This window comes from Poecilia latipinna, unplaced genomic scaffold (assembly GCF_001443285.1).
Source record: "Poecilia latipinna isolate Pla-1442-1.1 unplaced genomic scaffold, P_latipinna-1.0 Scaffold1754, whole genome shotgun sequence".
Taxonomy (NCBI): domain Eukaryota; kingdom Metazoa; phylum Chordata; class Actinopteri; order Cyprinodontiformes; family Poeciliidae; genus Poecilia; species Poecilia latipinna.
In genome coordinates this window covers 24,235-49,640 of record NW_015114370.1, presented here as the reverse complement: position 1 = coordinate 49,640, position 25,406 = coordinate 24,235, and the positions used below count along the sequence as shown (strand labels likewise).

Genomic DNA, 25,406 nt, shown 5'->3' with positions numbered 1-25,406 from the left:
ATTTTTGGTTAAAACCTGTTTGTTTTTCATCCAGCAATTTTACTCAAGTAAGAGTAGCAATACTTAGTAATGTTAAAGTAGTAGTAAAAATACTTCTAAAAGTACTTTAAAAAAAAAGAAACTACCCAAGTAAATGTAATTAGTTACTACTGAACTCTCGTTATCATCTGATTCTGATCATTTCATTCTGGAGGATTTCTGGGATTCTTCAAACTTGAAGGAAAACGCTTTTTAATTTACTTAATAACGTCTCTATGGACACCCAGACGTGAGTCCAAACACAAGAAGGTGAGTTCAATTAAAATAATTCCTTCCGTCGCCTTTGCAGATGTTTTCTCTGCTGAATTTAGTCAGTTTCCCGGATCTGCAGGACTCTGACCCCAACATGACCTCTCCTGCTGTTCACCGCCTGCTCTGCTCAGATTGCTGCAGCAGGTTGGCAGCGTCCTCTCCCAGGCAGGAAGACACATGTTGGACCCTCTTTCTCCCTCCTCCTTTGCCTCCTCTTCCTCACAGCTCCGCTCAACGTCTCGTGTCTGAAACAGACACACACTCTCAGGGTGTCATCGCACGGCGACACACACCTCTCAGAGCGCCGAGGACGACTGGAGGAGGACAGAAGTTCGGCTTCAACCTGACGGTAACGTTGACTCCGTGTCTGTCTGTCCTTGGCTCCTCCCCCTGTCCCTCCGTCCCCGTCGTCTGTCTCTCTGCTGTCTGAGTCATGGCAGAGCATCCTGACATGTTTGGGAATTACAGGAGATTTATTTTCAGTTGTTAATGGCTTGTAATTAGCAGCTTTTACTGCATTTGTTTACATTCCAGCAGCCTGACACCAAAGCTCCACAGGAGCCTCAAATTAAAACGCTTTAATATCTTCACGGATCTGAGAAAACAAACCGAGCTGGGACCAGAAACAAAACACTGATTTAAAACAAATGTGAGGCAGGAATCTGCTCCCCATCCATTCAAGCTCAGGAGGCTTTTTATGTCAAAACTTTACATTTCCTGTGAAACTAATCTGACTTCTGGACTGAAAGTGAATGAAAAAGCAGCAAAAGTTCACAGGAAAGCCTTCAGAAAGTGTGGAGGACTGTTGAGTCAAGACCTCTTAGCCAGACCAGAGAGGATGAACTGTTGTTTTCAGCAGGAAGAGGTGAGGGCGGGGCTATGAGAGCAATACTGACTGTAATTAGTTCAGGATGTAATAACTACATGTTTTGGTCTGAAACCTGAAAACAAAATCATGAGCAAAACGTGAGCAGAGTTGCTGCTTCCAGCTGAGAGATTAGAGACTTTTTGTTATGGGGAAAAAAATGTTGAAACAATAATGAATTTATTTTTTTTGTTTAAAATGAATGTTATTCATTTTGTGTTTATTTCTTTCAAAACGCTTGCTCTGTTTAGCCAAGTTTAATAAAGAATAAAAGCTGATTTGGGTGCATCAAAGACACTTTTTCAGTAGATAAACTTGGTTCTGCCTTTTGTTATAAAAATCATACCTGTATTAGTTTTAGCATGATTACAAATAAAAAGTCCCAATCTGCAACAACCAAGAAATTTGCATTATTTTCAATTGCAGTTGGAGGCCGCACAAAATCAATACCAATGGCCACAAATAGCCCCTGGGTCGCACTTTGGACACCCCTGTTATAAACCCTGTTGATATAAATCCTGTTTATAGTGGTTTATAGAGGAGGAACAGTTCAATCAGCAAAATCTAATCAAAAATGGCTGACTACAGAACTGACTAAAAAAAATGAAATCACTTGAAAACAGTCAATATGACTGGTCATGATTTTTTTTATACATCTTCTCATACATTTGAGAATAAAAAGGTTTAAATCCTTTTGGAGTATTGAGATAATCCAGATGTACTTGAATGTAACATAGAAGTTCATTGAGATTCATCTGCTGTGGGGTGTTTGGGACCGGTTTACCGCTCCAGGTAGCTGGATTTGGACGTCAGCTGACAGACCCAGAGGTGTTTACGTCTGGATTGATGAGTTTCAGGTCAGTGGTTCAGCTCATAGCAGCTGTTGACATAAAGTTCTGGTTCGGTCCACCTTTCTCTCTCCTCAGCAGCTGCATTTGGAACCTTCATGTTCTCAAACAGCACTAATTGTCTGGGAGACCCGGTTCCGATCGGGGAGTAAAGCTGCAACATTTGCTACAATGTCAGCTGCTGAGGTTCACTTTCACACTGAACTGTTACACAACCCAAACTAATTGAAAAATCTGTTCCCCTCCTCGCCTATGGGGGCGCTACACCAAGAATCACTGAAGAAAACAACACAAAAACCTCAGAAGACCAGTGCAACTTCCTTTTCCACAAAATGTCAGCATCAGATTTTAGCGGTTACAGGATTTCTCTTTTGTCTAACGCTAAAGTTGCATTTGTTTTGGTTGTATTTACCCACAATGCCTTGCATTGTAGTTCACTTCCTGCTTTTGGAATGATGTCAACCAAAATGAGCCTGAGGTTTTTAGGCAAACCAGAGTTTGTTTTTGAGTTCGATTACAAATTCTGACTTTCCCAAACGAACTAGAGTTCGTTTAAAGCTGACTAAACATGGCTGGAGTGAACGGACCCTAAAATCTGTCGAATTCTGAAAGAGTTTAGGTAGAAAACAGGACGGCATTTGATCCAGGACTGACATAGATATTTTTGATGCGAATAAATTACACCTCCACTGTTCAGTGTTTTTTTTAACCTAAATTGTGATTTTAAGAATTTCTGGGAAGCCCAGTTTTGGATCCGGATAGATTCTACTTATTCCTCCAGAATCTTGTTTGCCATCTTATTTTTCCTCTGGTTTAGTTTTTCTACCAGAGACCAAAATGTCGTCAGATGAACTCATTAAGAATCAGCTGAAGCAGATTAAATGCCCACTGGTCCAAATTAAATCCTGCTGGAAAGACTCTCAGTTCACATCGTGAGATGTTTGTTGGAGCCCTGAGGCTCTGATGGACCGCTGAACCAGAACTGGGTCTAAAAGGTCTTTTTCAGTTCCTGGGGCTAAATGTGGACTCAGATCAGAACCAGAACCCTTAAAATCCCCAGTTTAAGTTGATAAGTGATACAAAAATATTTAGAGTAATTAATAAAATGTGCTGCTTTAACTACCTAGTCTGGTTCTATTTAGACTAATTTCTGTTTCATTTCCACCCAGCTGATTCTTCTGCCTGTAACTCTGATTTACCAATCTGTTGTCCACAGTTCTGCTTGGTTCTGCCTTAATGCTGTTCTGTTTTGACCAGAACACGTTGAAATATTTCACCTCTCACAGAGACATTTCCTGGTGAAATAAAGGTCGTGGTAATCAGGAAGTGTTTTTCTGTTGGACTGCACGTGAACAGATGCTGAAGTTCTTCTGGGTCCATCTGAGCAGAAACTCTGGGAGAACCAAACTGGAGCAGAAACGTTTCTCCATCTGAGCCTGTTCATCCAGGAAGTGAGCTGCTGAATATTTTCCATCCCCTCCTGTTTTCTCCCCTGTGTTGCACTGATTTTCTCTCTTTGTCTCCTATTTATTCCTGGATTCCTATTGGTCAGGGCAGAGGGGGGAGGCGGTCTGTGTTCAAGCTGCTGCTGGGGGCGGGTCGGGGTCCGCAGCAAAGCTTCCAGGAAGCTTCATGCAAGCTGCAGAATACCTGCATGAAGCAATAAGGAGTAAGCAGCCAGAGACAGAGCTGACTGTAACCAGGAAGACCATTTGATCTAACTTTAAAAACATCCAGATCTGCTGCTGAACTTTCTGGTCGTCATGGGAAAAATACAACAATCCACTCCTTCAAATTAACTTGGAAGTTTGTAAAGTTGATTTCTGCTTATTAATCACACTGACTCGCATAAAGGAGCAGAATAATATCTGTAGGGCCATTTACACATAACATTAAAGGGGCAGTATTATATGTTTTACAGGCACATAGTTTCATTTTATAGTACAGTCAAGTGACTATGTTACCTTCAGTTGTTGTAAAAATGCTAAATATATTATATATGACTTAAAAGAAAATTTACTTCTTGATTTAATGGCTTGAAATTGGGCCTCTGTCTCTTTAAACACTCCTGCCCTTTCTGAAACTCCGCCTTCAGGAAGTCATCAGAACATGGCTCCACTTTTAACCCTTTAACAGCATTTTTACCAGAATTGCATTAAGTAGGAGCTCATAATGAGGTGTTTGCTAATTGCTGCTGGCTAGTCTGAAGGAGCTGAACGTAGGGAGGAGCTTTGTCTGGAAGGTGGAACTAGTTCTACCCAAGATATTTGGCACAGCTGAATGGTTGTCATGGAGATTTCTCAAACATGCACGAAAGAATCAAAACAACAGTCCATGTATGTTTTTGATGAGAGAAAAACATTATAACATGATGTAAAGCTAAAACAAGTTTACATGATAACACTGCTCCTGTAAACAGCACCAGACTGCATGGAGATAATCAGCTGCTGGGCCTCATTGGTAATTACACCCTGCAGATGAGCGATAATCACAAAGCACCGGTTCCATTAATCCATCTGCTTTATGTTACTTTTTCAAACAGCAGCTATTAAACTCAGCTGAACATGGCGGACAGCTTCCAGCAGAGACAGGTCTGCCTCCCTGGTTTGGTGTTGTTGCTAAGTAACGTGATGGCGAATGGACATCATCCAGAACTTCAGAAATGTGACCTTTAAATGGTTCTGTTACAGGACGACTATAGCTGACCCGTGTCCTGCAACTTTTAGATGTGCCACTCCTGCACCACACCTGAACAGAATAATTAGTCGTTAGCAAGACTCTGGAGAACTTATCTACACAAGGAGGAGGTAATTAAGCCATTTGATTCCAGTGTTTTGTAGCTGTGGCACATCTAAAAACTGCAGGACAGCAGTCCTTGAGGACTATCGTTTGACACCCCTGGACCCTATAGGGTTAGATCCCTGCCAAAAACCCAGAAGAGCGCATTAACCAATCACAGCAGAGCATTTAAGTCCCGCCCTCCAGGCATGAAGCTGCAGCTCCTTCAGTGACAGACAGCTGCACAAAGGAGTGTTACCACAGATCCTTTTCAATTTAGTTCAGTAACACATTATGATAACATAACATGGTCATAATATAATGTAAATATCACAGAAGAATAATCCTGCTGTGATGTCAGTGATGTGTGACCTCATTTTAAAGAGGCAGTATTGTATAAAACCGACTGAGCTTTACATCATGTTATAATGCTATTCCTCCCACTCGGCTCCTTCAGACTAGCCAGCAGTATTTAGGGGATACCTGGTGGAGCTGAGCTTTTCATATGAGCTACTTCTCAGTTCAACGCTGGTTAAAACATTGTTAAAGGGTTAACAGAGGAGCCATGTTGTAATGACTTCCTGAAGGCGGAGTTTCAGAAAGAGCAGTTTTTAGAGCTGTTTTTAAAGAGACAGAGACCCAATTTAAAGAATCTAATTTTCTTTTAAGTCATATTTGATATACGTAGCAGGTAACATAGTTACTTGATTACGCTATGAAGTGGCACTGTGTGCCTGGAAAACACATAATGCTGCCACTTTAAAGGTGCAGGATGTGGGATGTACTGACCTCTGGTGGTAGCAGCGTCAAACTGCTGACTGCTTCGCATTCTGGATGTGGATGACAAATGAGAAGAGAAAGCGTTCGCCGTTTTCCATCAGAAGGTGGAACGCTGCAGCTTCTCAGAACATCTGGACTCAAACCAAAAGCCCGGATGATTCAGACACAAAGAGCTGCTTCCTCCTAAAGCAACCAGACCAACTAGCACCTGAGCAGATCTGCCTGCTCTAATAATGACAGACTGCAGCCTCAGACCCGTTATTAGAGCCTTGGGGAGCCGGACCCGGCCATTAGGCAGCGCATTGCGGCTATATGAGGAGCAGCGGCGGCGGCGGCTCTGCGAAGCTGCATCTGACACGCTGCTGCAGGTCAACGCTCCGGTTCGTCTGACCCCACTGATCTGTGGCGCTTTGCAGGGATGAGGCAGTGGCTGGTGTGGGCCGCTCTGTGGCTGCTGGTGGTTCTGATCCTGCCTGACGCCCAGGCCGAGTCAAGACATCGGAACCAGGATGGGGTGAGACGACGAGGGAAGCGGTGGAGGGACGGACAGGGTGAGACATGTCACTAATGTTTCTCTGCAGGGGACCAGAAGCCTCCAAAGTATGGGACAGCTCCACCCAGTTAATGACATAATATGGAAATTATGACATTATCAAACAATGTTCCTTATTTATCCAACAATGTTTAATCTTGTTTCTGTTAAAAATAGGGATTTAATTGGCACAAAGTTTTTATTTTTTTCCCTCATGTTTTCAGCTAATGAAACAGAATGATGTTTTTAATGCAAGATTGCAACTTCAGTAGAATTAAAAACAAATACAATGCCAACCAGTTTACAGTTTTCACTCAAAAGCATGTTGCATATTTTTCATTAAGCTTTAGATAAATCATTCTTGCCTCCATGTCCAATTGTAAACTCCTGATGGCATAAACTGCAAAAAGCTTTCATCACTGACACTGATTATTTTGTTCCTATTTCTTTACACAGTTGAAGTATTTCCTTTGATTTGTAGATTTCTCCATATAAGCCTATAAAATATTTTTTTTCGAATTCACAGTGACCTGCAGACAAAGCCCTGTCACAATCCATACCATCAGCTAATTTGTACGTGCTAGAAATCCTTCCAAGGAGAGTATTTTTGTTCTTTTTTTTTCTTTTGTAATTGTAAAAATAATATGTGATTTAAAGCGAACAGCAAGAAATAAAGATAAAAACAGTTTAAGCGCATTATTTTAAAACATAAAGGTATTTTATTTGTCCGTGATGAGTCCACCAGAGGGTGCACTGACAGTAGCTCCTAGCTAACTGTACGGTGAGTTCAATACACAACTTTCTGATTAAAATCTTTTAACTAAATTATGGCAATTATTCACAAGGGGAATTATAGCATTGTTTAGGAAAACATGTAATCTTATAACAGGTTGTATTTTAATTTCTTCACCGCAAGCGCAAATGAGTCAGATGTGCAGATTGTGCTTTCTGAACAAATAAGCCCAGCTGTGCCGCGCTTTCTACATTGACATAGCTGTTTTTTTAATCTAAGTTAAGTTCAGTGAGGAGAGGAGTGCCATCTAGTGTTTATAAGGACAAATTGCAGGCTGCTGTCAAACTTCGGTTTGCCTTAATTTGCAGGACGGTTGGCAACCCTTCCACAGGTTTTGGCGTTTCTCTGAGCTAATGCAGGCTGAGGCTATCTGCGCTTTGGTGTGCAGGTTTCATCTGGACCAGTGAGGGGCGCTCTAAACCTCTGAAGATCCGGCTGGTTCCAGGCCCGAAAGGCCCACACACACCAGCAGGAACCCTGACGTTCTACAGGAACATCCCGGAGCTGCAGTCCAGCTACAGCGTCATCCCAGGTCGGTAAGAGAACAGCAGCCAGCTGATTGGACCGAACCAGGAAGGTTTGATCTGGTTCGGTCCAAATCTGGTTAAAAACAGCTGGAATCTGAAGATATTTTAAATATCCAAAATAAGTAAACAAAACAACAAATAAAATTAATTACGAAGTCTCTTTAGTTTGAAAGTCTGAAAAATAGATTCATAAACACAAAAACATGTAATTTCAATATGTTTCAGTAAGTTTTATGCTAACTGGCACAATGTAGTTCCAGTTAGTTCCAGTTTTCCCCCATTAATTACTGATTTTATTTATTTCAGTTGACAAAAATGTCTTCTCCATTTCAGTTTTTGTTAGTTTTAGTTAACTATAACTCTGGTGTGTTTCCTGTTTCTTCCATTTAAATTAAGCTATAAATTAATGTTGCCTTTTCCCATAAAATACATTTAACAGAACAGTTGGATTACTATGAAACCACCAGGAATGGGTGTGTAAATTTTACAGTCAGAGCTTTTTTCCGGCTGTTAAGCTGACTTGAAGGAATCGGAGAGAAACAGCAGGGCTCAGAGGAAAAGCTTCCTCTTATTCTCGTTCACTCATGTAATGACGAATCATCACATCCAAACATGACTAGAGGAGGGAAAACTTAGGTGTCCCATAGAGAGGACGGGAATCCTGCAGATCAGCAGCAGTTAAGAGGGACGGCGGCAGATATCTTAGCAAGGAGTTAGGCTCATTTCTTTCTGTGATCGATGGTTGATGCTTTAAAAGAGCAAAAGAGGGGAAACTGGAGCTTTATTAGGCCCTCATGAATTAAACTGGGTTTTAAAAAACCCCTCAAAAAGCGGAGGAGGTTTTCTCATGAACCCAGAGAGAAACTAGACTAAAACTGAAGAAACTTCTGATTTGTTCTGGAGTAAATCAAAAGTTTAATACTTCAGTTTATCAAAATTAAGAAAGCACTGCTTTTAATGAACGCAAAAAGATTTCTGCATGGTGCAGTGGACTTTAAACAATCAACTCTTCCAAAACCAAAAACCTGATATTGCATGAAACAAACTGAAATCAGTTTTTAGTTGATTCTTGGAGGATAAATCAGAGTTTTCCTGAATTTATAAAAGGTTAAAGGGTATTCAGACGCTAAATGGAGTTCAGCAGGCTTCAATCCTGGAGTCTCTTCATTAAAACAGCAATTGTACTCTAAAGAGTCACGTTTTAACCCCCAGAACCACTAAGCTCAACCTTTTCTAACAAGGCAGCGAGTTTTTGGACAGCAAGGAGTCGACAGAGATTTAAACTCTGCCAGACAAGCGGACCAAATCATACAAATCTTTCAGATTAGAGAGAGAAAAGAGTACTTGTCTTGTACATCTCTGCCACTAAGGCAGCAGTAAAGAGCCTGAAAGATGGAGGCTGTCAGGCTCTTTCCTTTCATCAGGAAAGGAAAGGAAAGGAAAGGAAAGGAAAGGAAAGGAAAGCTCTACAGAATGAAGCTGCAGTGGAGATGACAGGGGGTCAGTTGGCCGAGGTAATAAAGAAACTACCTGTGCTCCTGCAGACCCAGCAGAGTGCAACTCTTCCAAAGCCAATAAATAAATATTAGAATAAAACAAACAACAAACTGGTTTTAGTTGATTCTATGAGGATAATCAAGACTTTTACCTACTTTATAAAGTGTTAAAGGCTATTCAGAGTCTAAACGGAGTTCTGCAGGGTTCAATCCTTGAGCCTTTTCATTTCAGCAGGAATTGGACTCTAAAGAATCCCTGTTTAACCCCCAGAACCATTGAACTCAAACTTTTCTGGGTTGAAATACATAAATAAGGCAGAGAGTTTGGGACAGTAAGGATTCAACACAGTGAGAGATTTAAACTCTGCCAGACTTTAACTGATGGAAAAGCCAGAGAGTATAATTTGAGTTTCCCTCTGAACAGAGGCATTATGCTGAGAAGCAGAGGATTGCCTTGCTATACATCCCTGCCATTAAGGTAGCAGAAAAGAGTCTGAGAGGCGGAGAAATGATATTTCAGAGAGAAAAGAAAAGCTCTAAAGTATGAGTGCTTCAGCAGAGATGACAGGGGGACAGTCGCCCGAGACAATAGAGAAACTAGCTGAGCCTCTAACTACCTGTGCTCCTGCAGACCCAACAGAGAGCATGCCATTAGGAAGGACAGATGACAGACGGGAAGCAGTTCAAACAGAGCCAGAGAGCCCTTCCTGCTGGATCACGGTGTTTTAAAGTCTTTCCCTCTGACTCATGGCCCGTCGCAGCCTCGTCATGTCGCTGGCCTGGAGCTCTACGACTTGGGTTACCTCAGTGAGGGGGGGGTGGCAAACAGGACAAATCACTGCTTTGTCTGCTGCTTATGCACAAGTACAGGCCAGACGACCAACCAGACGCACAATTATTGGAGCAGGACAACAACCTGCTAGGTTCAGATCCCGAACTGGGGCTTTTAGTGGCCGTCTTCCTGTGCAGCTGCTCATGAATAAAGGCCACGACTGCATCAAATACGCAAGAAAACATTGAAAAAAATAATGCAAACCAGAGTTGGAGCATCATACGAATTCACAAAAGAGGTGCAAAGAAAAATCTGCAACTCAAATGAGACTGGGAACTGCGTCTGATGCAGCCTGAAGCATTAAAATGATGCGTTCTCCATGTGTTTGGATGAAAATCAGCTTTCATCTAATTATTTATGGAAATTATCCCGACCCAGTCTGGTAGTGTGAAAATATTAGTGTTTAAACACAAAAAGAGAAAGTTTTTGGTCAATTTCCTCCCTCGCAGAAGGTAGATTTCTAGATTAATTTCACATATGTACAAGAAAAAAACGTGGATATCCTCTGATGCAGAAAAAGTTGTACATGTGGAAAACAAAAGAATAAATAAAGGCCATAATTTTCATGGTTAAAGTTATGATATTAAGACTCATTTATTCTATAACAAAGAAACTCAGAAATGATCTGATGTAAAAATCTGACAAAAAGCCAATAGTCATCTAAGACTGATGTGGATATTTTGGATATTTTCCAACATTTCCCGGGTCCAGACTCACCATGAACGCTTCAAATGGGATCCGAAACTGAAATGGTGAGGAAGAAGCTGCGTCTGAACCCGGGAGATCGAACTCCTCCACCTTGGAGGACTTCTGGGAATTTAACCAAATGTCTAACTTTAAAACTGCTGAGAGAGTTCTGACTCTCAGAAAATTAAGGAAATTGGTGCTGATAAATGGCTGCTCCTCTGAACAGTGAGCAGTGATTACCGGTGGCTCTGCAGGGCGGCCAGATGTTGAACTGACTCTGATATGTGTGTGTGTGTCTGTGTGTTGCTGCAGGTAAGCAGACCCAGTGTGTGTACCGCGGGCTGACCATGTTGGACCTGGCCGTCTGGTCTCCGTCGCCCTGTGTGACGTGTCTGTGCAGCGAAGGACGGGTGGTGTGTGACGAGATGATCTGTCCCACAATGCACTGCCCGTCCCCCGCCACGCCCGCAGGCCGCTGCTGCCCCGTCTGCATGGAGCCAGGTAGAAACACAACATGTGAGACGCCATGGCGCAGCATCCGGAGACGTAGAGATGACTCTACGAAGTTATTAAATCTCCAGTCTTCATCTCTGAGGCCTCGGCATGCTGCTTCCTGTTTCCATCATGGCTGAAAAATGTGCGCAACACATTTTGGATCCACTAGCACACATGTTGTGAACTGTTTTAGCATACGTACATGTTGGTGCTTTTAGTGTCAGAGAGGCTGAACTAAAAAAGAATACAGCTTTATTCCCTTTGTGAGTGGGCGTAAATGTTTACGTTTCTGATTAAGAAGTCTGGGAAAACGATCCATCACTAGATCCTGGGTTTCATCCACGTTTTCCTTCCAAGCTGCATGACTTTGCTGTAAAACCTGCAGAAAGGTTCAGTTTATTAGTTTCTTGGGCTTTTAGATCGTTTATCTTTCAATGAGTGAAAAATTACTTTTATCTGCCTGGTTTCTCCTTAAAAAGGCAGAAAAACAAACAAATTGAAGCCAAAATAAGAATTAGGCCTTAAAAAAATGAGAACCTGAACGTTGTGTTCTTAACGGTACAGTTTGGGTTTTGGTGATGGAAAACTTTACGATTAGAAAAGCTGCCAGCAGGAGCAAAGACAACTTCTTCTTCTGAACTAAAATATCAACAACAGGAACGAAGCCAGATCTGGATCTGGTGATAGTAAAGTAATATCTTTGGTGAAGGTGGCCACTGTTTGTGTGGCAGTTGTTGCTTCCAGACCAGAAGTGGAAGTTCAGCGTTTTCGTGACTGAACTAGCTTCATGAATAAAAGACATTCAGCCCAGAAGCTGCACAGAGAAACAGACCGATGACAAAACTTTAGGTACAAAAACAGATAAAATGATAAAAAACAATGTTGAAGTTGTCAAAGTAACCTAAAATTTTTTTTGACAAAAACTGTATTCATCAAGTGCTGTTAAATTGTTTTCCTTTAGAAATTTGAAGAGAAGAAAAAATAAAATAATGAAATGATGGAATCAAATCTTTTCATTTTCCAACCTGGAAAATGCTCCAAAAAATTCCAGAGATTTTATTGTTTTTCCATGAATTTTTTCCCTGTGGAAAGACACTGATTTCAGCCTCAGGGACACACATGGACGTCCAGCCTCTGGGACGTCCAGCGTGAGGGACACACTTGGATGTCCAGCCTCAGGGACACACCCAAATGTCCAGCCTTAGGGACAGACCTCAGCGTCCAGTCTCTTGGACATTCAGCCTCTCTGACATCCAGCTTCTTGGACGTCCAGCCTCAGGGACAGATATGAACGTCCAGCCTCAGGGACGTCCAGCCTCAGGGACAGACCCGTTGGTGGTAGGTTTGGGTCGGACCGGTCTACAGCAGCTCTTTGCTCTGTAGCTTCAGCAGCTGGTCTGGGATCTGCCTGCAGCACTAACACAACCCGTCTGTGTCCAACCGTCCCCCGTCTGTCTGTCCTCTACCATCTCCTGTAGTTTCCTTTACATCCCTCCTCTTCCTCTCCATCTCTTTCACTTTCCTTTCCCGCTCCCTGATTGGCTGCCCCGCGGCGCCCGCCTCCCCCACAGACTCCGGGCTCAGCCCAGAACTTTCTGGTGACTCTCCAGTTCCCAGCCACCCCAAGGACCACATCGTCCCTCTGACCCAGGAGGACATCCAGAGAATCGTGTGGCGGGAGGAAGAGGAGCATCGCGAGGAGGAGCGTCTGAGGAGGAAGGACGAGGCGAGAAAGAAGAGGAGGAGGGAGAGGAAGGAGCGGGAGGAGAGGCAGAGGAAGATGTTTGAGGAGAAAAGGAGGGAGGAAGAGGAGGCGCTGAGGCTGCAGATGGAAAAGGAGGAAGAGGAGTGGAGGACGAAGACAGAGGAGGCAGACAAGGGGCAGCAGGAGGAAGAGAGCAGGATGACGGAGGAAAGAAGCAGGAAGGAGGAAATGGAGCAACAGAAAGAGGTGAAGGAGGAGGTGTGGCTGAGAGGAGACGTCTTCCAGATGCCATCAAAAGAAGAACTCCTCCCACCTCCAGTCCCAACGCATCCCACTGAGACAGATGAGCTGAAGGAGGTGGCACCAAGAGAGGAAGAGGAGGAAGAGGAGGAAGAGGAGGAGACAACAGTTGTCCTCCCTGCCGGCTGCGACATCTCTGATGTCTCCATGACCTGCGAGAACGTCCAGCTGATCCACTTCCCTCCACTGAACATCCCGGAGCTCAAGTCTCTGAGCCTGGAGGGTGAGTTCAGGGGACAAAGAGGGGACAGATAGAGGGACAACCAGGTGGGACCAATGGGGTGGGACAACCAGGGGAGGGACATGGGGTCAACCAGGGGGACAGAGTGACAGCCAGGGGAGGCTGGTGTAGGAGGTGGGGCAACCAGGGTAAGATCTGCCTGGCATCTGATGGTCAGGGCAAAATAGCTTATGGGAGCAGGAAATATCACAGTTAGCTACCAAATGCATTATACTCAGAAGAACCAGACCATAAACACCTTCATGGTATTCGTTGGACTGAAACTGTTCTAACCTGCAGGGAACAACATCAGCAGCATCCCAGCAGGAGCCTTCAACGGTATTCCCAACCTGGAATGGATCAACCTGAAGAAGAACAAGCTGACGTCTGCTGGGATTGATCCCAAAGCCTTCATGGTAAGACATGTTGGTCCAGACCACTGGAGACCCAAAGACCACTGGAGACCCAAAGACCACTGCAGACCCAAAGACCCCTGGAGACCATCAGAACACTGCAGACCTAAAGACCACTGGAGACCCCCCAGACCACTGCAGACCCAAAGACCCCTGGAGACCATCAGAACACTGCAGACCTAAAGACCACTGGAGACCCCCCAGACCACTGCAGACCTAAAGACCACTGCATTCCCAAAGACCACTGCAGACCCAAAGACCACTGGAGAACCTAAAACTGCATGAGACACCCAGACCATTGCACAAACCTAGACCACTCCAGACCACTGCAGATCCCCAGCAGACTGCAGTTCTTCCTCTATGATCAGGAAGTAATGACTAAATATCTCCATGATGACCGACTCTTTAACTCCCGTAATAACTACATATTCTTTGGGTTTCACAATAACAAAATATCTCCATGACAACAGATTATTTTTGTTTCAGGGCCTGAAGATGTTGAGGCGTCTTTACTTGGACGAGAATCTTCTCGACGTAGTGCCATCTGACCTCCCATCCACACTGCAGGAACTGAAGATCAATGAGAACAAACTGAGAGGAATAGATGAAAACAGCTTCCAAGGTACGGAGATGCCATCCTGAACCAGCAACCAGTCTGAAAATGACATACTGTAAGCAGTTGGACTGGCCAGGATTTGATTCACTCACTAAAGTACAGGGCTCCCCTTTTCAATTGTCTGGTTCACTCTATAAGAGAGTCAGTGTTGACAAGAAACAGGAACCAGATCAGTAAAATACAGCCTAAAGAAGCCACCTGGTTCTATTACAAGAAGTCAAAACCAAGTAATCTCATTGGCATTGGTCACACTCTAACAGAGTAAAGGTACTATAAACATTAAGTCCTCAGTGCCATTTGCCAAGTGAGGACATTATCCACTCGTAGTTAATCAGTCCCATTCAATGTGATTTTTAGACAATGGTACTAGATAATGGTACTCTTTTATACTATCTACCTGGTCGGGGTTCTACGAGAGCTAAGTTGAGTTGTTGTTGACTCAACTTAGATCTGGGCTAGACAGGAAAGCTACTGGTTGAGTGATGAGAGTGTCTCTGTTACAAGAATCAAAGGCACCATTTTTAAAACCTCCAACCTCACAAATATTTCGGTGTGTTGAACCTGATTAGTCTGAAACACTTTTGTATCATGTTTCAGATCTGAGCAGCCTGGTGATCCTGGAGCTGGAGGGGAATCTGCTGAGTGAAGGGAACGTCAACCCGAGGGCCTTTGCACCTCTGATCCAGCTCTCCTACCTAAGACTGGGAAGAAACCATTTCAGGACGGTTCCCCAGGGTCTTCCCAAGTCACTGCTGGTAAAAAGGATAAAATCCTTTCCATCATGACTAGAACCTGAAACTCTGTGGGGTGAACTGAAATCCAGTCTTGACTGGATTCAGCTATGACCTGAGATCAGTACATGTTTGATCTATCTTAATCTTATCGGTGATATAGACAGTGCAATGAGTCAGACTTGATTAAAAATCTTCATCGATTCGGGCTGCAGAAGGTCTAGTTTATTTCTAGACGTTCTGGGTGGAGTCTCTGATCAGTTTGAAGGAGTTCAAATATCTCTGTAATAGCATCATGAAACAGGACATAGAAAGACTGATCAAGAGTTCATCAGCATCTGCCTCAAGACTCCCACACCCTCAGCTGTGGAGGATCTTCTCACACTTAGATGAGGCCAGGAGGCATCCTAATCAGATGCTCAGAACTTGAGAAAGACTCCATGCAAACATATGCTGGACACGCTGTGTCAAGGCAGCAACTACGTGTTCCACAGCAAACTGCTGGACGTTAAACAGAGCTTATATTGAAGTATTTTGTATGCAAACTGAGCTCATAAGGTAGAGAGTTGGCACAACTAGTTGTAAAGCTGTGCAGCATTATTGCCATTCTCTGTGTCGCACTGACAGGTGTGCAGTGGCTGCCATGATGGAGAAGAAATGGCTAGGCACCCATTTAGCTCATCAACTTGATAGTATCCATTTTGATGTTGGAAAATGAAGGAATATGTCAAGAAAAATGTAAGCAATCTGTTTGGCTCAACTATGAAATCTCCACTGTCTGCAGACAGAGCGTGGCTTGCACAATACGCGGAGTCTTAAACTCCGCGTATTACACAGGAGGAGGTGATGCTTCTCCACAAATAGAGGAATCAGTTGATGACGTTTAAGGATCTGATTAGGATGCCTCCTGGTCTCATCTAGTGGAAGAGGACTCAGGAACACATCCAGAACTCAGGGAAGAAGATTATATCTCCTTTAGGTGGCTAGTGGGACTAAATGTTTTCTAATTTGGCAAATGTGAGTTTATGGTCTATTTAATGCACCTTAAGAGTGCTTTCCATCCATCCTTCAGGAAACTTTGCCTGTCCAGGAACCACCAGTATATGTTTCTAGTCAATGCTGGAGACTCATGAAGACACATTCACCAAGTTAAGTTGGTTATTTAACTAAACTTTGTTAGTTTTTAAATAGTTTTACTGGTTTTACTTTTAAACAAAAGTAAAACCAGACAGGTTCCAGTAATCTTGTGGGTTTGTGAAATAGTCCACAACATCCACAACCGGTTGTTTTGGAACTATAAAGCTTCTTATGCGGTTCACAAATTTCAGATCTCTGTTGACAAGTTTATTATAAAGTAAAAACAAACTTTTACAAAAAGAAGTTGTCTAAAAAGATAAATTACTTATGACCAGCAGCAGAGGTGTTGGAGAGGCTCCTTAAGTTGCTTCATGGTCGCTGAAAGCAAACAAGGTTCTCCTTGAATATTTAACCTCCCACCTGTGGGAAACCAATCTAACCATCTAATTACAGCCTGTGGTTAACCGCAGAGAAGGCAGAGAACCAGCAGACTGTTGCTGGTACTCCTGCATCCTGAACACACCTGCAAATACAGAATTACACTCTCTTCATGAGTCAGAACCAGGTCCAACAGTAACATCTGATAATTAGCTCAGTAGTTTAACAGATGATGTTACAACAACATTCTGCTTAAACAGCATCAAACATTTCTTCTCCTTCTCCAGGAGCTGTATCTGGAAAACAACCTGATCGAGGAGATCTCAGAGACGGTCTTCAATCAGACCACCAACCTCAACATGGTTTCTCTGAGGCACAACAAATTGGACGAGACCAGGATTGCTCCCATGGCCTGGTTCAACCACAGGTCGGACCAGAACAGAACTATCTTTACTAGCCAGGAGTTTGGTTTAATAAGGACATTCAAACATAATTTCTCTTCTTTTAACTTCTGCAGGAACTTGGAGTCCATTGACTTGTCACATAATGACTTTTACCTGGTTCCGTCATACCTGCCCAAGTCTTTGGTCCACTTAGTGCTTGTGGGAAATAAGGTTGAGAGGATACCTGGTAGGTTGAAGGGAAACCTTAAGAATACTCTGTCTACAACCCAGAGGTCCAGTGGTGGGAATCCCCATTGTACTGGACCATCATAAGAAAACCAGAAGATGTGACTTATTAAGGCTCTCCCATAGTTCATCCAAAGCACCTTAATAGGCCTTCACTGATGTAGTCGCTAAACAAAAATTGCATCATCTTATTCACAAAGAGGCGGCCTCCTCCCCTTCTTGACACCAGGCCCTGGTCCAACTGCACAGACCTACTCTGCAGTGTGTTTGATTTGAGGTCCGTGGGCGTGTTTTATGCAGAAATCTTGCTTCAACTATCTGGTTTTTGTATCCACAGGCAACATGAATACTTTTAAGAAGTGTTTCTTCAGATACGGTGAGGAATTTCAGACCACCTGTCCCCAGGTGGTCTGACAGGTGGTCTGTGCCTTTTGTGAAAGGTGTGCATGAATATGAACGTTCCAAAACTTACGCGTCGACTGTTTGGCATTGGGTGACGTATGGAAGAGCCTTTAGTCTGACAAGAGCAGAAAAGGTAGAGCAGGGTCAAATATTAAAAACCCTGAGGTATTGAGGATAGATGGTGATCAAGGATCACTGGGGGAACAGAGAGGAGCCGCAGGACAGCCATCTATGCTTTCATCATGGATCTAACTAAGACTTCCTCCACAGGCTACATCTTTGCCCACATGGATCCTGGCCTGGAGTACCTCTACCTATCCTTCAACAGGCTGGATGGAGAGGGAATCGAACCAGAGTCGTTCTTCGGCACCTATCACTCCATGATGGAGTTGTGTCTGGACCACAACCAGCTGATCCACGTGCCGCTCGGAATCAATGAAATGACCAACCTACACCTCCTCCGACTGGACAGCAACCGGATCAGGTACCAGAATCTTTCGGCTCCAGACATACTGACATAACGTCCTCCCAATATAATCCCGTAAAAACCAGCAGCGACTTTTTTTCCCCCAACGCAGCAGAGCTTGAATCATTCATCACTTCCAGCCAGACACCAATAAACTGTAGGATCACCGGTTGCCATGACAACCAGAAACAAAATAATCTGATTCAAGTTTCCACCTGAGAGCCGCACATCATCATCCAGAGAGGAAAAACACTATAGGGAGGCTGACTCTTCTCTAAGCCATCCTGTTTGGACTCTCCACTAAACTCTTCCACATGCCGGTAGTGAGATCTTCATGCTCCAACAGCAACAACCTCCACAGTAGCTCCAGTCTTCTCCCACAGGGCCTTTAATGGAGCTGGGGCCAAAACATACCTCTTTCTGCTGCAGTCAGTTTATTCGGGGCACACACTCAAAGGACCAGGCAGGTCACACAAGATTAAAACCAGGTGGCAGAAAGCAGCCAAACTGAAAAATGTCAACACTCCACTATGGAGAAGAAAGCAGGGCAGAGCACCAAACGTTCTGGGAGTTTTAGGGAATGACCATAGAGTCTGTTTCAAAATTCAGGCTATTTCATCCTGGGTGGATTGTGATGCTGACATAATCTTGCACAAAGAGTCATGAAAAGGAAGAAAGATCTTCCACTGCAATAAAATATAAAACACAAATGGACACAAGTCAAGAAATTTAATACACTTATTACTGAAATTAACGACTATTTAGATGCTGTCAGCTTAAAATGAAACTGACAAGAAATATTGTTATTGAAAAAAATAACTGCAGCTGAAAATGTTGAAAAGTTTGTATTGGAAGTCAAACAAAACTTGATAATTGAAAACCTGCAAATATTCAATCAAACTAATAATTATACTTCAAAAGTCAGGATATGATCCCATCAATAAAGTTGCATACGTGTAAGAGATGTTGATTCTCCAAGAGATTTAAAATTATTAAGAAATTTTAAAAAGATAACCCTGACAAACAAAGTGTGCATGTAGGGAGGATATGAAGAAAAATGAAAGATATTTAAACCTTTTAGTTGTGGGAATGTGATGAAAATAAAGTGAGTCTAACTGGATCTTTTAACTTTCCAGGAGCATCTCTGAAGAAAGCATCTGTGACCCGGACCTGCAGGAGGAAACAACTCTGGTGGCTTTAAGGATGGAAAATAACTACATCGATGCCATGGATGTGTCTCCATCAGCCTTCTCATGTTTACGTTATGGCTCCAGTGTGGTCCTGAAACCTCAGAAAACCATACAGAGGATCCACAGAACCAGACACTAAAATACACCTGAGAACTTTCCATCAGAACCTCCTCCTGATGTTCATGAAGAACACAATTAGATGTGAGTTTCCTCCTGGGAAAGAGAGTGTTTCTGATCTCAGGTCTTCATCTTTACAAGCTCTGAGTGACGCAGCCCCTGCATGACGTTTTGGGTCTGGTGAGTTGTTCTGCTGGGTCACATGGACCGACCTTTGGCTGTTAGACGATGACTGAACTCTTTCAGGCTTCAGAAACCAAACACATCTGTGTCCTTTGGTAAAATGTAAAATGGAAAGAACTCCTTCCCTGGAGACTGTAAACTACTAATAAAGAAATGGAAAGAATTTCCCTGCAGCGGTACCAGAGCACATTATTTCCTAACAACCTCAGCAGTTTCATGTTCTCAGCTCTTTCTTCCAACACTTTATTCTCTAAAAGCTTAAACAAGCTGTGAGTGAGTGGAGTTGCTCTTTAGAGTTCATGAATTGCAGATTTTAATGACATTTAAGGATCGGGTCAGAACATGTTCTCCAGAAGAGTTAAATGTTTCAGCAGACGAGGATACAGTAGCTGTCAGGACATGTCCTCCTCGTCTTTGTTTCTCTGAGTGAACGAGACAGAGCCTGGACAGGGAGTTCCACTGGGGGGGATTAAAAGGGATTTATCATTTATGAGCAGTCATGGAAGAAAACTTTCCAGAAAGGTAGACTCTGAAGGTTTTGTTTACTGCCCTGAAGAATAAAGGTGTGCTAACACAACACCAAGATGCGAAGGCCCATCAATGGGCCTAGGGTGTATCGGTCCCACCAGTCCGGTTCAGCCTGCTTTAATCCAACTCCAGGACCGGTGAACCTGCAGCTCTCGATATGCATGCGGCTTGTTTTTTCCTTTCTTTAAAATTGCTTATAAAATGTAATTCTGTGACAATACTGAAATTACCTGCACTTTTAAAAGTTGCACTAGCAAAATCAGAATAATGCTCATTACGCGTATTCTGTTAAGCTAGCCCTGCATGTCTGAAGTAGTTGTTGGTCCAGCAGGAGAGACTTCAGATGACAGACGGGAGCCGAGTCATTTTGGGCCTAAATCAGTTTCCATGGCAGCAGCTTTCCACAACAGGTCTCTATTTCTATCAGCTGCCTGAATTCAGACTTTGCGTCACAGATTGAACAGGTTGCTTAAAGGGTTTGGTTGGTTTGACACACTAAAGTGAACCACAGCAGCAGAAAATGGAGCAAATGTTGCAATTTTGGTTCCCAATTGAACCTGGTCTACCGGACTATCAATAGGAAAAGCAGCGTTAGAGAAGCAATGGTGGATGCTCATCAACCTCTGAAAGGTCATAAGGTCATCTCCAAACAATCGAATGCTAATCATTCTGCAGAGGGGAAAATTATTCATTTTCTGAGGTATTCTAGTGTCAAATCCATCTAAGTTTAGTCCAAAATGGATCGTCAACAGAACCAAACACAGCAGGCTGATGGATCATGGATTGAACTTTTCCATTTCACTTCTTCTTTGTTTGATTTTATAAATAACAGTCTAGCATCTGAATAATTACAGTATAAGACAAGATAAATTGATACCCTGTCTTACCCTGAGGGAAGCTGCTTTAAGCTGAATAAAAATCTGACTGGTTGGAACATCTTTAACCAGTTAAAACTGGGCAGTGGTCGGCCTAGAGAAGGTCAGGAGAACTGAGATGATGTTCCCTGATCTCCACCCTCATCTGCACCTCCAGGACACCAAACAGGAACATTCCCATTTTCAGATTATCACTTGAGTCGTGAGAGACGACCCGGAGCCAGGATGACAGATTCTGAATGAGTCGGAGAAAATGTGGTTCTGTAGCTGCCCGCCATGAACATTCAGTAGAAGCTGGAAGCCAACATCATCATAACATTTTCCTCTGCAAGCCTGAGGTTTGGGAACATTTCCTGCAGTAGCAGAGCTCTGAATGGATGACTGGATGTGATGATCACAAAACCACATTCCTGGTAACAAAACCTCGACATTTCAAGTGATCACTTCATGGAAGGACACCGAGAGGTAAGAAAGCGATAAAAACAAGGAGCTGGAATGTGTGGCAGGCTTTAGAAGATACGGACAAATCATGGTCATGGCATGCTTGAGCTGGAAAACTTTCCTCAAATGAGCCGGAGCGCCTAGATTAAAGCTGTTCCTGCAGCAGAAAAGTCGCCAGGGTTGCCAAAGAAACCAGCTGCTTCAGTCATTAGATTCAAATATCAAAGAGCTGAAGGAAGAGCCCAGGAATCATCAGTCACATTACGTCAGGAATGCTCTGCAGGACGGAGATCAAGCCAAGAGAGAAAAATGATAAAAACCGTTCAGAACCATTAGTACCGTCCTTCATTCCTACCTGTTTCTTATTTGGGCTGTAAGCTCGAGCGAACAAATCAGATTTGTCTCCATTAGCAGCTCCAGGAAGGTTCCACCCCGTTTTTCGTACCCAGCCCAGGGGTGGAACAAGCCGGTGTTGATGTGATTTGATTGACAGCCGACTGAATTCATTGATTTACGTCACTGCAGGAGAGAAGGCCAAATCGTGCAAACTCTAAACAACAGTACGGCTCAGTTTGCAGGAGCATAAGTATGAGTTCAATCATGAGCAGCGCCAGGAAAACATGTGTCAACTTCTGGAGTGGAATCACTGATTTAGCAGCCCTGCCAGCAGCTCGTCTCTCTGGAGAATGGGCAGCAAGGAAGAGAGAAACAGTGAAATACTGGAAATACGTAACATTAGCTCGTTGTTCTCTGGTTGGAATTTTATTTTCAATAAAGTTCATGCATGGATTTTGGTTTACATGTTTCGACAACATTAACTAAATCCAAAATAAAGTACCACGATGTACATAGAGTTTATGCATTGCAAATTTATCAGCTGATCTGAATTTTTATTATGTTAGGGCTCCGATAAATTGGCCCATATTTCCTTAACTTTTAATCATCCACCGTCTCCCTACAGGCAGAAATGGTCTGTATTTTATTTTTTACCAAAGACAAAAGAGAAATCTTACAACTGCTAAAATATGGTGCCACTCCATTTATGTTCACATTTTGTAACGAAGGAAGTTGCCCACAGTGTCTTCTTAGGAGGTTTTAGTGCAATTTCCTTCAGAAACTCTTAGTGCAGCGCCACCACAGGCGAGGAGGAGAACAGGTTTGTCAAATAGTTTAGATTGTTTGACACTTTCAGTGCAGCCTGAAAGTGAACTGCAGCTGTGGAAAATGTAACAAATGTTGCTATTTTGGTCCCCAATCAAATCAAATCTACTGGGCTGTCAGGTGAGAAAACAGTTGGAAGATGAACCATCTGAACAGCAAAGGGGACCTGCAGAAAAATGTTCAGCTGTTAAAGCAGTCTAACTGCCAATAAAGAGTTTTTTGATTAATTATTGAGAACATAAATAATTTAAAATTACATTTTAAAATGTTCTTTTTTGTATGTTTTTTTAAAAAAAAAAACAACAACTGATTTTACATTTCCATTTTTTATTATCTTCTGTGACATTCCTTGCATCTCATTTCCTGTCATTTGGTTGAATAAAAATAATTTCTAATCTAATTTTGCTGGGGTCTGAATAGTTTTGGGCTTCGGTCCATCATCCTGGGTCGACTCAGAGCCGAGCTGCTGCAGGATTCATGGGATCAGGGCAATTTCTGGACGCCTCCCAGTGGAGTCGATCGGATTTGATTTAAAATATGCTTTAGCAGCTCAACCTGATTTTGTTTCGAGTTAAACCTAAATGAACATGTGGTACATGTTCAGTTTCAGTCTAAAGGTTGGGATGTCGGAGATGACATCATTCTGGACTGGAAAGATCTACAGCTGGCAGAACCTCAGGGTCACACCTCTTTCAAAATGTTTCCTGGCGCTGAAGCCTCCACAGCACTGAGGCAAGTTTTTGGCACCGCCGTGCAGCCGGTTGCCCCGCTGACTTTCATCAGATGCTGGAAGATCCAGACGGAGCAAATTCTCCTCCTCAGAGTAAGAACACAACAAGCTGCAGTCGGATGTCTGAAAGGGCTGGAAACTATGAGGCCCTCTGAGAGATCCTGACCATCAGGAACGCAGACCAGCATACGTCAGGAACACTGAAATCTTAAAACTGTAATTTCAACAATTACGCCATCACGTTTTTGCTCCTCCACCACAAACCAGCTTCCCTCTGAGGGCTGTTAACTCTACAGAGCTTCATCACTGGGAGGCGCAGCAGTCAAGAGGTCTTCATCATCCGCTTTGATCCGTCGGAGATGAAGACCCTGAACCCCAGCAGCTCTGCTCTTCATTCAGACAGTCATCACACGTCAGGTTAGGCTGCATGCAAAGAGGCTTTACATCAGGATCCAATCAGAGTCGAGCCATGTTTGGGAAAATGATCTGGCTCGGAGCGACCCATTGTTTCAGCACACAGTTATGACGGAGTAGAAACACGGTCCGAGGTTCCGACAGGGGACCCTGAAACCAGATACCAGCAGCTGTCAGTGGTTTCATCAGAGCTGACCTGAAATCTGCAACTGTAAACACAGCCGCTGATCCTCGCTATGCAGCCTGAACTGCTTTATTCCTATCATCATGACCTACGAACCCTTGAGAGTTCCCCCTCCAAAATATCCCTGCAGGACGATGGCTCATCCTGCAGGTGGTGTCTCTTTTTAAACCTTCAACCGTTTAGATGTTGAAACTTAATGAGATAAAAACTTAAACACAATTCATTGCAGTTTTTTAAACATACAATAGTCCCAATCTGGAACCTTTGTATTTGTGTGTTTCTAGTACCTCCATAAATGTGATGCACAGCGATGGAGGATGAAGCTCAGGTCAGCGTTTATAGTCCACATTTATAAAGAAGTTCCAGGAATGATCTGGGCTTCCTGAAACACTGATCAGCACTTTGCATCAATCTGATGGTCACAGATCCTAAATACTAGGGTTTGTGGTTGAACTCATGTTTCTATTTACTCAATAATTTAGAAGCAAAAATGGGTTTTTGAATTGAAATGTTGCTTTTTTCTAACTTTCTACTAACTACAATAACTTTCTACTAAATAAAATAAAAGCCCAGTAGAGAGTTTAATATTTGAAATATGTGGAGGTAAAGTCTTTTTTGTGATTTCTAACTTGCAAGAAGAATTCATGAACAGAACCTCGTTCCTATCTGAACCGGTTTTGGTTTACAAGAATTTCCTTCATTTGTCTTCTGTTCCAAAAACTTCTGCTGAGAACAACAGAATCCGCTTAAAGCGTTGGAGGACATTGACCTCTGCAGACGCCTCACTGAGCAAATGATGGTTTCACCAGATCTGAGACGGTTTGGAAAATATGAATTCTCCTCCCAGAAGATGCTCAGAAAGCAGAACTTAGATCGAATCCCACTCCTGCTTGTCAGCCTGCCAGACCAGACCCGGGTATTTAAATGGTCTGGCTCAGCAGCGAGCCGTGGCGTTCCAGCTCAGCTCAGCACAAAATCCCAGGCTGAAAGGAAAAGGAACCCCTGGGGGACCGAGCCCCTGTTAGCTTTTCCATTTCAGATCCCTGCCTCAGATGTAGCATAAAGACGCTTCCTGTTCAGCAAAACCTGAAGTCTGGTGTTGTGTTGGTAATACCACCTTAAACCAGCGACTTCCATTGTCTGTGTGTTGCTAATTCCACCTTAAACCAGTAACGTCTGCAGTCTCTATTTTGCTGTTACCACCTTAAGTCACCTCAAATCTGGAACAAACTTCCAGAAAACTGCAAAACAGCTGAAACACTGAGTTCTTTTAAAATCAAGACAGCTTACTGGTTTTCTTTAATTGTTGTTTTATTTTATGTTTTCATGATGTAAAAAATGTTGATCTACAGTGTTGCTGAAATGTGCGAGATAAATAAACTTGACTGATTGATTGAATGACTTTTATCGTCTTTGTATGTGTTGCTAATTCCACCTTAAACCAGCGACTTCACAGCTTCATGGACTAAAGCCAGCAGTTCCCAGCCCAGATTAAAAACACATGTAGAGAAAGTTTTCCAGAACCAAACAGACGTCCTGTGGTGAGGATCCTGCAGAAACAGCAGGAGGGAGGAAGAACGTCCTCAGAGGACCAACCGCCACACCAACTGGCTTTTAGGTGATTATTCTAATTTATATTCAGCTATAACAGATAAAACCTGGTTTACTCTGATTCACGTAACCTTCATCAGGCTCCGCCCCTTTCAATAAGAGTTCAGACAG

General features: G+C 43.1%; 2 protein-coding genes across 2 annotated transcripts in view; one reads left to right on the top strand and one right to left on the bottom strand.

Moving 5' to 3' along the window:
- LOC106965027 (centromere protein P-like) overlaps positions 1-736 on the bottom strand; it is a 6,009-nt gene extending 5,273 nt beyond the window's left edge. Inside the window, exon 1 of the mRNA XM_015060885.1 lies at positions 554-736. Within this exon, the coding sequence (XP_014916371.1) occupies positions 554-736 (183 nt within the window). The remainder of the gene's footprint in view (positions 1-553) is intronic.
- LOC106965030 (extracellular matrix protein 2-like) lies at positions 434-19,530 on the top strand. The gene is made up of 12 exons (XM_015060889.1): positions 434-640; positions 5,979-6,113; positions 7,276-7,419; positions 10,742-10,930; positions 12,496-13,152; positions 13,450-13,565; positions 14,049-14,184; positions 14,776-14,933; positions 16,652-16,791; positions 16,882-16,994; positions 17,666-17,879; positions 18,998-19,530. The coding sequence occupies exons 2-12, from the start codon at positions 5,981-5,983 to the stop codon at positions 19,188-19,190; spliced, it is 2,193 nt and encodes a 730-aa protein (XP_014916375.1). The 5' UTR covers positions 434-640; positions 5,979-5,980; the 3' UTR covers positions 19,191-19,530.
- The last annotated feature ends 5,876 nt before the right edge of the window (positions 19,531-25,406 follow it).